General features: G+C 51.0%; 1 protein-coding gene across 1 annotated transcript in view; it reads left to right on the forward strand.

The window, feature by feature from the left end:
* The window catches only part of LOC135921299 (integrin beta-PS-like), a 52220-nt gene that overhangs the window by 24901 nt on the left and 15262 nt on the right, over positions 1–12057 (forward strand). The window contains exons 4-11 of the mRNA XM_065455621.1: positions 773–839; positions 2819–2950; positions 5827–5923; positions 7727–7817; positions 9357–9443; positions 9537–9620; positions 10528–10605; positions 11848–12033. Coding sequence (XP_065311693.1) covers positions 773–839; positions 2819–2950; positions 5827–5923; positions 7727–7817; positions 9357–9443; positions 9537–9620; positions 10528–10605; positions 11848–12033 — 822 coding nt within the window. The remainder of the gene's footprint in view (positions 1–772; positions 840–2818; positions 2951–5826; positions 5924–7726; positions 7818–9356; positions 9444–9536; positions 9621–10527; positions 10606–11847; positions 12034–12057) is intronic.

Genomic DNA, 12057 nt, shown 5'->3' on the forward strand with positions numbered 1-12057 from the left:
ATCGTGCACAAATATCAAGTTCAATTCAAACACAAAGACCCGAAGGACTTGCCTATAGCCTTGCTCCACATGACTGCCTTGAGCATACTTTCTCGACAGCCCTAGCTCAGACGTTTTTCGCAGAATCACTTCCTGACAGAGCAGCCTAAGCGTATAATGGCGCGCGTAAGACACGGCTCCATAGAAGCAGACTCCACAAAATCATACTGTATATGCTGGTCGGAATTTACGCGAGGTCGAAATTGCGTTCCCTGTCGTCACCGCGGATATAGTCTATGAACCGGATATTCTGCGGAACGATTCGATGGAAGCATAGAAACACAAAAAGTTGAGCACAGTTCTTAATTGAAGTGTACCGGACCTGAGTGACCGTTTATATAGTCATCCGCATCCTCCCGCATGGCGAAGTGTTCACTCTCTTCCTCTCTTCCTATTTCTATTCCCCGTTTTCCTTAAACCCTATATCGGGCTGCAAAGCGGATGCTTGTCTGCGGTTGAGCTCACTGCCTTTTCTCTACTTACCTTCTCTTTCTTTCTTTTGGTGGCAATGGTTCTGACATGTGGGTGTCCTGGACCACCGCTAGAGGAAACGACAGGCTTGCCGTTTTTCTTCCCCGTGGGTGATATGAAGAGCGCATTTCGAACTCTTTTCAACGTCACGCCGACGTCGACAGCCTTCTGTAGACGATCCGCTTATGGTTGTTTGCCTAATACGAAGGCCGTTGAAGCGATAATGCACTTACGTGGTATTAATAATCCCTCCTCCCTGCAGCCCGTGGACAAGGCCGGGTCGGATGTGCAATTCCAGCCTGGAGAAGTTCGCCTCTCGCTGCGCCCTGGTGAGCGCGCTCTCTTGCACACTGTTCACTGTTCCACGACTACGTGCGCCCTTGAACTTTGAGAGCTTCGTGTATCCGATAAGCAATTAATAAACATCTGAGCTGATTATCTTGTAGGGTCACTGGACGTCAGCTCATGAAAAGTCAGAAGAGATTAAAAAAAATTATGGGGTTTTTACGTGCCAAAACCACTTTCTGATTATGAGGCACACCGTAGTGGAGGACTCCGGAAATTTTGACCACCATGGGGTTCTTTAACGTGCACCTAAATCTAAGCACACGGGTGTTTTCGCATTTCGCCCCCATCGAAATGCGGCCGCCGTGGCCGGGATTCGATCCCGCGACCTCGTGCTCAGCAGCCTCGAACCATAGCCACTGAGCAACCACGGCGGGTTCAGAAGAGATTCAGTGACAAGCTAAGAATGGCGGTGGCACACAAACCGCTAAATCAGGATGCATCAGCCGCGCAGTCACCTTCATCACAGAGGGCAACCTTGCAGCGTGGTTTCGTGGGCGGACAATGTACTGAAATCTTACGTTGCCGCCGAACATATCGGATAAAATTTTGCGGCCACAGAATGAAGCTACGAGGACGTGTTTCGTACCGGTGACTTCGTCGTGGTCTTCCACAACAGCATCATTTGTGCGAGCGTTTCGAAATGAATTGAAGAAAGGTGAAACATTGCACTAATACAGCGTATATATAGTATGTAGTGTCTCTCTGTCTGCGCATTGATGGTGTTTTCAGAATCCGAAGCGAGCGATTTTATTGATGAAAGTGGCCACAGTTATAACTTTCTAAACGAAGCCGGGTGGTTGCCGCGACGCAAAGATGTTAGAGCGAGTAAGTGGTATAGATGGCGCACAGGCCTGTAGCCCTTCACACTGCGCGAACGTCATTTTATGTTCTGATTAGCTGCTGCGAGACGCGTCTTATTGCAAGCGTCCTCCAAGTCCTCGCGCCGTGGCCGAGGGCGGCTTCGGAATATGCGATATGTATACTATATATAGCTGCTCTGTAATGAGGTAACGACGAATCGCGCTACTACAACGGCATTTAATACCGTGCAATCAGGGCTCGTGGTTTACTATATATAGTGCACCGGGTCAAATGCCGCTTTCGCAGCGTTTGCCCTGAGCCACTATAGGAGTTGCTTACATCTAGCAATGTTTTTCTGGGTCGCAATGGTGAATTTCGCGCAACATGCGCGTGCATACACCGGCATCGTAAACGCAGAGGCTATAACAAGTAGGATGGATGGATGGATTCAAAATTTATATGACGGTCCTGAGGTACGCGACTCAGCGCGCTGCGGGCCGCTCCCACGTTGGGACAGTCAGGCCATGCCCGACCGCCGCATCGTGGGCCCTCTGGACAGCCCATAGTTGCGCCCCGACATCGGGGCTTAGAAAAAACATTTCTGATTGTCCACCTCTTTTAGGAAGCCTTGCGGCCCCAGGCCTATAGTCGTCGGCCATTAGCCCTTGGGCTCTGGCGGCGTCTTCAGCGAGCTGGGCGACCCGGAGTGGTTCTTCCGGGTCCAAGCTGAGCATGCAGCGCGGTCTCCCACTGGTCAGCGCTGGTCGCGTTACCTAGCTTTTTTCTTGGGACAGGCCCAAATCTTTTGTGATCTAAGTTAACTTTGAAGAAATCGATCGCTCCACGCGCCAAGCGGTGCTGAAGCTCTCGAGAGTAACGTCATCGCCACTGTGCGCTAAATTTCACAAGCGGACCTTCCTGCGCACTTGATGGACACAACAACCAGGATCATCAGGGTCGCGCTTCGGGCGGGAACAAGCTGCGAGTTCGCGGTCAGTCGTCACTCGACATTTGGCCAGAATCATCTCGATTGCGGCTATCGATACTATGCATGGGAAAGCCCGTCTGAAGAATGGAAGATTCCGCGAACCACAGGGCCACTTTCACAAATGGTATTTCCTTCGCGAAAACGCCTGTGCTTTCCTCTCCCCGCTCGCAGGCTCGAAGCAGACGTTCACCGTCCGTTACCGCCAGGCGGAGGACTACCCGGTGGACCTGTACTACCTCATGGACCTCACCCATTCCATGAAGGAGCACAAGGAGAGGGTGGCCGAGCTCGCTGACGACCTCGGTGAGTGTGTACGTCTCCGTAGACATTGTTCAGCGGCAGTAAAACACGTTGTGGGGCTAGTTGGCGCATAGCTTTCAGTAGAATAAGCGCCAAAAAGTGACAGCACACAAGAAGAAAAACAGACAGGACAGGGCGCTACTTGCAACTGTTTATTGAAATGACAAGTGGCTGATTGTATAGCCATGAGGAGAGGAGAATGAAAAAAGAGGGACACTGGACCTCAAGCGGATCTCAAGTATACTTTAATACATGACACGTCTGTTGCTTTCTTTCTTTTAGTTGAATGAAGCTCAAAGCCCTCCATAAACGCTTGCAAAAATCCCGGCAGTAATTAATTAGAACGCTTGTTTGGCCCAGCAAAACTGGGCCAAACAGAGAAGCCCGCGCTGGCCCTCCGTGGGCGGGGTGGCGGCAACAGAGTGGCATTGTTTTATTCACTTTCGCAAAGTTTACGAGAAGAATTAACAGGAGCCCTGGCAACAGTGAACCACGTCTCCCCACCGAACATACTTTCACGCGCCCTGAAGGCCACGCCGTGACTTCTCATTGGACGGGGGACTCGGGCGCGTGCCGCGTGCACGTGAGACACGCGCTGTCTCGCCATGCGCCAGGCGTTGCTGCAATGGCGACGCGATTAGTAATGCCTATAGGGCGCTTTATAAATGAGGCGCTTGGAAAGGTACATTACGAGACCGCTCGTAACTGGCATGCGGAGAGCTCTCTTCAGTAATATATATATATATATATATATATATATATATATATATATATATATATATATATATATATATATATATTAAGCGTGTACGCCCGCCGGCGCCATCTTGCCGGCCAAAATCAATTGTCACGATTTGCAGAACATGGGGAGACTCGAGGCAGGTCACGCAATCAATGGGAGCGCTGCAGGGAAGGCGGTCAGCTACTCTGCTTATCTCACCCTTGTTTACGCCGCGCTGCGTTGTTTTCGGTGGGAACATCGACTTCCAAGCGTGTCGCCACTGCTTCGAGGTTTCCAGAGCCTGTACGGTTTACAAGGCCGACGTCTTGAATAAGCGTTGTTGCTCCACCGTGCTTATACCGCATTCTTGCATTCTTGAAGCCTGGCGGCGAACAGAGCGGTTCTCGCGGGGTTCAGAGTGGGTTTATAAACACGCGTGTGTTTTCGGTCGGCCGCTGCCAAGATAAGCCGCCACCGCGTTTGCCAAGCAGCCCCCGGAGTCGAGGTGCACGACCACGGCACGCAGCGACTGGCGCAGATGAAACCTGCTTGGCCTTGCGGCGCTCCCCGTTATATACCGCGCAAACAAGTATGGCGCCTGGATCGCGGTCGAAAAAAAAAAATGCAATGCTCATGCCTCGCCACGTCGTTTAGTTCACTCTGTCCATAAACGCAACGCAGGTCCCTATAGGGACCGAAATGAGGTCCTATGTAGCTAACGAGCGTTTCGTATATAGGTGAGGCAGACCTATATAAGCGACCGATCAGATTTGCAGCAATCACAGGCCACTGATCCATGCCTATAGCGTGCTCGTCCATCTGTACATTTGGACGAGCGCACTATAGGCTACGTAGTCACGTAGCCTTCAGCTACGTATAGCTGAAAAACGAGGAAGACTACGCTTTAGATCCCCATGTCCTTAGTTATGTTGAATTCCAATGGCGGAGTCGGAGCAGCCGACGGACTGCGCGAGCGAGCACTCGACTCTGGCGCAGAGCAACGCCTCTAGATCCACGAGTGGAACACAACCTGCGCCGCCGGAGCAAGGCGAAAGCGGAAGTTCCATCACAGAGTTACCCAGGGTGCCTTGCGTGTTGTCATTTCCTTCCGCTGTTTGCTCCCAGCACTGCCGCACCGGTCACTTGTCTCTTCAGCGCCGTTCACCTGTTGTTTTTTTAACAGTGCGGAATGGATATCTCGCCAAACGTGCAGCAGCTTTTGCTCCCTCGCGAATCGTGACCGGTGGCGCCTCCCAGCTGACAAACGTGGTAAAGGAAATACGTCACGCAGAGTTCCGGTCCACTCCGCCGATTTTGGCGGAGCATCTTTTTCTGCTCCACGGAGTGACTCCCGCTCTGAATCCCCTCCGGCTCTCTCATTGGAACACCTTACTCCCGCCCTCACTCTGCCATTGGAACAAACTTGCTCCGAATCGAGCAGAAAAACTTGCTCCGACTCCGCCATTGGAATTCAACATTAGTCCTTGTCATACGCGCCGGTTTGCGTCCTCATAGTTGATTCGAGGTGTCATTGCAGAAATCCGCGCGGGCTGGCTCTGTGGCTATATGCGCTGTAATGTTGAACACGGGGGTGCATGGTTCTATATTCCCGCAGCCGGAAATCGATATAAAGCCCCCCCCCCCCCCCCCCCACTGCACCTATAGCCCATATTGTAGCGTCGGCGCGTTAATTACTGGTATAAGAAAACTCCTTTTATTTTTTAAAGAAAACGCTGCTTTATGCATTGAAGTACAAAAGCAAATGGCACATCGCTGCATTTCGTCGGACCCGTTGAAAATTAATATCTCGAAATGGTGCAGCTCTGAGAATTCGTTTCAAGTGGATGTATGCCTTGTGAACTCGACGGTTACAACTACAAAATTGAAATATGTGCTATAACGTAAATAATTTAAACGTTAGTGTAATTGTTGCCAATTATTCAATTCAGCATTTTGATTTCTCGTAGAAGTAACGACCTCATCGAGTAATTTAGCTCAAAGGTTAAAATTGTGCTATCTGCCAAAGGCAATGTTAAAAACTGTGGCGCGTCAAAAAAAAAAGAAAAGAAAACACACACACACACACACATGCACGCGCACACCTGGTATTATATACTCTGTCATTGTATACCGAGCGAAGCAATGCGTGCCTTCGCAGTGCAGAACATGCTGAATGTGACCAAGAACTTCCGCCTCGGTTTCGGCTCCTTCATCGACAAGGTACTGCTGCCGTACGTGGACACCACGCCCGCCAGGTGAGGAGGAGAGGGCTTCCTTCCTTCCTTCTTTCTTTCTTTCTCGGGCATTCTTTCCTCTCGTCAATTCTTCTGCAGAGTGCTTTGCCCCAGCCAAGCCCCTCGTGTGCAGATCGCGCACTTTGCACAAGGCGGCGTGTCGTCAAACACCGACAACCGCGGACCCCCTTGTCAGCTTATCTCTTTAAGCTCGGAGCAAATACTTCGCCGCCCACAGCCCGGCGCCACGGCTTGTTCATATACTGCGATGTCTCGTCCCTTACTCCTTGGGCAGCAAGAGGGCGTCTTCTTGCGCTTCGGGTTTGTGGGCCCCACCTCGCCCCTTATCTGTCGCTGATAAAGGCCATTTTTACTTGAGGCTTTTACGATTGTTTCGTAACATCCGTGGTGTTTGCGCCCGGGCGTAAAGCAAGGCGTTGTCCTCTTGAGACGACGTCGTGCTGCTGATACGAGCGATTTAGCGCAAGTATAAGAGCACTGCAGAACGTAGTTAACGGACGCGCGCCACGTCGTTTTCTTCTTCTTATTTTAATGCGAAAGCATCAAGTGGCACATTGAGCGAAGAAAAAAAACGGCGCCTGTAGCAGCGAAACGGCTCCTAAATTCCCATTGGCTGCGACGCCACGTCACGAGCGCGCCTAGGCGGAGCAGTACCAGCGCCTCCTGGAATTTTTTAGGGCGGGCGAAACGGTACACCTGCTGCAGCGATACCGCGCCAGGTGCCGCGCCAGGTGTTGCTTTCGCATCCACAACTCATACGTGCTTAGGTGTCCTCGGATTTTTAAAAATAATTTCTCATTTGAATGCAGGTTAGATGCGACATCATGCGCTGCGTGAAAGCATACCTCACGAAATAGTATATGCCTCGTTATGCATAAAAGCGCGCGCGCACACACACACACACACACACACACACACACACACACACACACACACACACACACACACACACACACACACACACACACACACACACACACACACACACACACACACACACACACGCGCGCGCGCGCGCGCACTCGTGTGTGTGTGTGTGTGTGTCGGACGATTGAACGACTTCAGCTCCGCATTTGCAACATGTGGGCCCTATATAGTTATAAACGTTGATTATTGTACAATATAAAAACGATTATATAATTAGTCGGTCATGATCGATCAGTTTACGATGTCAGATAGCGTGCAAAACGTATGTGCTGTCAAAAAAAGAAGAAGAAGAAAGAAAGAAAAGTTCCACAGCGTGTTACACTCCTGTAACACGGGAAGGCGAAAGCCTGCTGCACACGTGGTAGTGCATTAAGTTGTACGATCGTAGGGGTCAGACTTCTTGCAAGACATGACGAGCCGCAGTGTGGAGTAAACGTATGGCGCTGTAGGTCGACGGTCCTCAACCTGATGCACTATACCTAAAGGTTATTTCGTTCTGTCTTTCCTTCTTTATTTATTTGTTCTTTGTTTCCGTCTTCTTTCGTTCTTTCGTTCGTTCTTTCGTTTCTTTATTCCTATTCAGGCATTGCGTAGTTGCTTGTTTGAGCCATTCCTGATGATGCTGCTTTTTGTCTCACTGGACGAGACGCCGCTTTTTTGCGGATATGAGCGAATGCAACGAGCCACTTAAGGCTTTCTCCTTAAAAAGGAAAAGAGCAAAAATGCTTTTCATCTCTGCTGCGCTGTTTTATAAGGATGAGTTAAATTTCGTTGAAACACCTGGCTTATAGATGTTACGTGGGCGGTGAAGTACGCGTTCACAACAGCCATCGTGCGATGTGGTGAGGACAATTGTTACCTCGTGAACTGTCGCAGGCTGCAAAACCCGTGCCACGACACTGAGTGCGAGCCGCCCTACGGCTTTCACCACCAGCTGGCGCTCACATCCAACAGCAGCCTCTTCACCGTACGTATACATATACTCGTTTGAAGCTTCCTGCGACCCGCCGTGGTGGCGTAATGGCTTTGTCATTAGAGAGGTTTAGCTTGTCCGGTATTCGGGTAAACGCAGGCGGAGTTGGGGCGGAGGCGTTAACGGGAGCGTTCTGCGTGGTGCAGCCACCTGGTGGCGCAGAACTCAAACAGACCAAAAACAGCTAATATTGCCTTAATCAAGTGTTTTCTACTTTGCTGCTAGTGTAAATTTTCGGCACTGGCATAATCGTTTTGCTGCCCAAAAATTTACGCCGACAGCAAAGTAAAATACACTTGCTTACTGGAACATTAGCTGTTCCTGTCTGTTTGAACTCTGCGCCAACAGGTGGCTGCACCATGCAAGCCGCTCCTGTTTACACCTCCGCCCCGATGCCCCGTCCGCTTGCGTTTACCCGAATACCGGACAAGCTAAACCTCTCTATTGTGCTTAGACTAAGCCCGAAGGCGCGAGGTCCAATCCAGGCCACGGTGGCCATATATTGAGGCACGCCGCAGTTCCGCACTACGGCGTGCCCCGTAATCATATCGTGGTTGTGCCACGTAAAATCTCAGATCTCAATTATTTTTTAATGTTTATTATGCAAGTGTGTCGCGGCGTATTGTACGCACTGTAAACTTAGAGGAATGCAGAAGCTGAGCATAGCTAAGGGTGTCCTTTGTATAGTTGCAATGTATGTATAGTGTACAGTGCTTATAGTGAATTCTATACAGTTGACGAATAGTCACTGGCGCGGCTATTAAAAAAATCAGACATGAGATGCGCGATATTATTAGTACGACACGCTGTCGCGTGATTAATGAAGTAGCGTGCTTAAGCAAGGTCATATACTAGGGATATGTGTCGTGTTTTCAACTGATTACTTGTAACAGCTTTTTCAATAGTTTGTGAACATTAGTGTTTTACAGCGCAGCTCTTAGACGCCCGTCCCTGCGGCGAGCGTCGGCGTCGGCGTAACCGAGCGAGCGAGCACAGCGAGAGATTAAAGCGAACGCGGAGCGCAGCCGGGGATGAAAGATGCGAGGAGGAAAGCGGAGGAGGAGGGTGTGGCGGAAGGGTGAGAGGAAAAGCGTAGTGCGGCGACGATGTCCGCGAGATGGCGCCAGAGTAGCGCGCGTCGTCTGCGAGATCTGTCGGCGGCGGCTGCAGTGAATCGCGCCCACGCGTCATCCACGCGCTGGCTCTCGCGATCTCCAGATCAGCGAGGCAGTCGCGCCACACTTCGCTTCGTTCGCAACGTGCCGCACGAGACAGATGGTCCGCGCCAGCCAGTATATGTCGCTAAATGAAAACACGTATACAACTACGCTCGAATTTCGCATTGGGGATTATAGTAATCGTCGGTGGATTTTTTAAAGACAATAAATAGGGGAGTCAAACCGTGTCGTGGTATACGCAGCAAGTGAAGTGAGCAAGCATTCGACGCGCGCCTTACAAGTGGCGCCATCGTGCGATGCCTTAACTCTCCCTTCCTGAATCCTCTGCCGGTATGCTCCCTCTCCCGGTTCGCAGGAGAAGGTGTCCTCGGCCGGGCTGTCCGGTAACCTGGACAACGCGGAGGGCGGTTTCGATGCCATCATGCAGGCGGTAGTGTGCAAGGTACGGAAGACGCGCTTGCTCCTCGCTCCGTTAATTGGGCTGCCGGTTCGTTTCCGCGCTCACCTGTGATGGCTTTCTTATTCACGCCTGCAGGAGTCCATCGGCTGGAGCCAGAGGTCCAGGAAGATCTTGCTTTTCGCCACCGACTCCATCTTCCACTCCGCCGGCGACGGCCTGGTGCGTGGACTCTATATTTGGGTCTGGCTAAGTTAGGGTTGGGGGTTGGGTTATAATCGGGTATTCTTGGGTCCATGTTTGTTCGGTTTAACCTCACCTATCCAGTGCTAACCTAATAAAACCCAGCCTAACATGAACACCTTCCTTTGATAAATTTTAGCGAAGAGACACAAACAGACAGAAAAAGGACATCCCGCACGAGTGCTGGTACGTTGTCTATTTTTCTTTTCTACTGGGTGTCTCTGCGCTGCTTCATAGGTTAGGTTAAGTCAGCACGGGATAGGTTAGGATAGGTTCAGACTCTGACAGAGCCTCACTCTGAAAGTTATCGCGTTGCAGGGGCATTCGTCGAAGTGAATCATTTCTGTGAATGATTTCAGTGAATCGTACAACCGTCGTACTACAACTTTCGATGTGTTTCGTTGCCTCCTTGTCCCGTAATTCTAATTTCTCGTGTCGCTAATATGCAATTTTAGTTTTTGCGCCCTGCTTGCGTACTTTTGACCGCCCGGAGGTTTGCGCCCGCGAATTTTGGGCCCCCGAACTTTTTGTGCGCAAAATCTAAAACTCCCCTATAATGCGGTTGCTTATGCGTGAACTTGGAGTCCTCAGATTGCCCTTTTTCTTGTCCGCGTCTTCTCAGTTCGCACCGTGAATAGCCTGCCGGCGCCTGGAAAACGAAAAACAATCAAACAAACAAACAAATAAGCAAGCAAGCATTTTTAATCATCTAAGCAAGTCACTCTCCCAGACGTTCTCCATTCGTCCTCAAGTAATAAACTCTTTAAGACTAAGCGCGAACGACGTCTGAGCTGTACACGTCTGCATAGAGAAGCTTGCGTTCTAAAAAAGAAATCCGCGATCCCGTTTTCTCAGGCGCAATTGCATGCCGCCAACTCTCTCGCAGCTCGGAGGTGTCGTCAAGCGTAACGACGAGCAGTGCCACTTGAACGAGGAGGGCTTCTACTCGGAGAGCACGGACCAGGTGCGTACACACACGAGCCATTGCCTTCATTACAACGCTCGCGCCAGAATGCAAGCGGTGCGTAATAAGACTCGTAGTAAAATCCAGATGCGCCGCCATTATATGCGCGCCGAAGCAAGTACGTATGCCTATGAGCTCTGCCCGCTCTCGCGTGTGAAATGGGTCGCTTTGCGTGCTGTGCCGAATGGTGGCGTCCCAAGAGAGTTTCCTTTTTTTTTAGTTTCTTTTTTTTTCTTTTCACGGCCAGGCGGCGCATATATGTGCTCCTTTTTCCCCTAAAAGAGCGATGCGCGTACGTGCGTGCGCGGCACTGAATCAGTGCACGAGGTTCGCACAGTGCTAGGATAAAAAGAAGGGGAAAAAAATGCACCGGAGTTTTACTCTGCCAAAACCACGTTATGATTAGGAGGCGCACGCCGTAGTGGGAGACTCGAGATGAGTTTCGACAACCTGAGATTCTTTTGCGTGCACCTAATGCAGGGTGTATACACCGGTGCACGAGCGTTTTCTTGCCTCCCGCCCCCTTCGGAATGGGAAATCGAACCCGCGTCCTCGCGCTCAGCAGCGCAGCGCCGTTGACCGCGGCAGGTAGCAAACAAGGCTTTTCCATCCCGACTTCCCTCACTATTCCTGTATGTGGCTGCTCGAATAGATTCGCGCGGCTTCTTTCTGTTTTTTTTTTTTTTGTAATGGGCAGCAATTTTGTGCGTGAGTATAACATGTCTGCTGCGTATACATGGTCGCATGGACAGACACGCCCAAGGCGCCACAGAAAGGTGGGCTGTACACCACGTTCAGTGCAGCCTCAGCATAAACCTGGAGTTTTGGGCCTTTAAAGACGCGTACAATACAGAATCGTGTTAACTTTAACTGCGTATAAGTAAACTATACCGCTTCTGCGAAACTAGAAGCAGCCCCACGTTTACCGCGACGAGCTCGAGCTCGCGGCGATCCAGGAAAGATGCAGAGGCGAGAGACGACGGAGCGCGCCGATGTTCTCCCACGAGCGACGCCACGCAAGCCAACGTTGACGCTATAGCCTCGCTCAGTAGATATACAGTTGACAGGAAGTCACTGTCTCCGTATGACGTATGGAGTTGCTATAGTATAGTATAGGATAGAGTTCCTGAGGGCGGGGTTTATTCGTACGAGGTATTCGTGCGGGTGGATTGTGCACACCACATACGCGTATAGCCTTCCCGAATTTCGCCTTCGGCTCCCGACGATGGCGGCCCTGCGCAGGACTACCCTTCCTTGAGCCAGATCGTGCGCGTGGTGCAGCAGAACAAGATCAACCTCATCTTCGCCGTGCCCGAGAAGGCGGCCGGCGTGTACGACGCGCTCAGCTCGTTCATCGACGGCTCCTCCGTGGGCACGCTCGCCGGAGACTCCTCCAACATCGTGCAGCTCGTGCGAGACCAGTACTACGTGAGTGGGCATGTATATAAAGTA

The sequence above is a fragment of the Dermacentor albipictus genome, chromosome 1 (assembly GCF_038994185.2).
Source record: "Dermacentor albipictus isolate Rhodes 1998 colony chromosome 1, USDA_Dalb.pri_finalv2, whole genome shotgun sequence".
In the NCBI taxonomy this organism is placed as follows: domain Eukaryota; kingdom Metazoa; phylum Arthropoda; class Arachnida; order Ixodida; family Ixodidae; genus Dermacentor; species Dermacentor albipictus.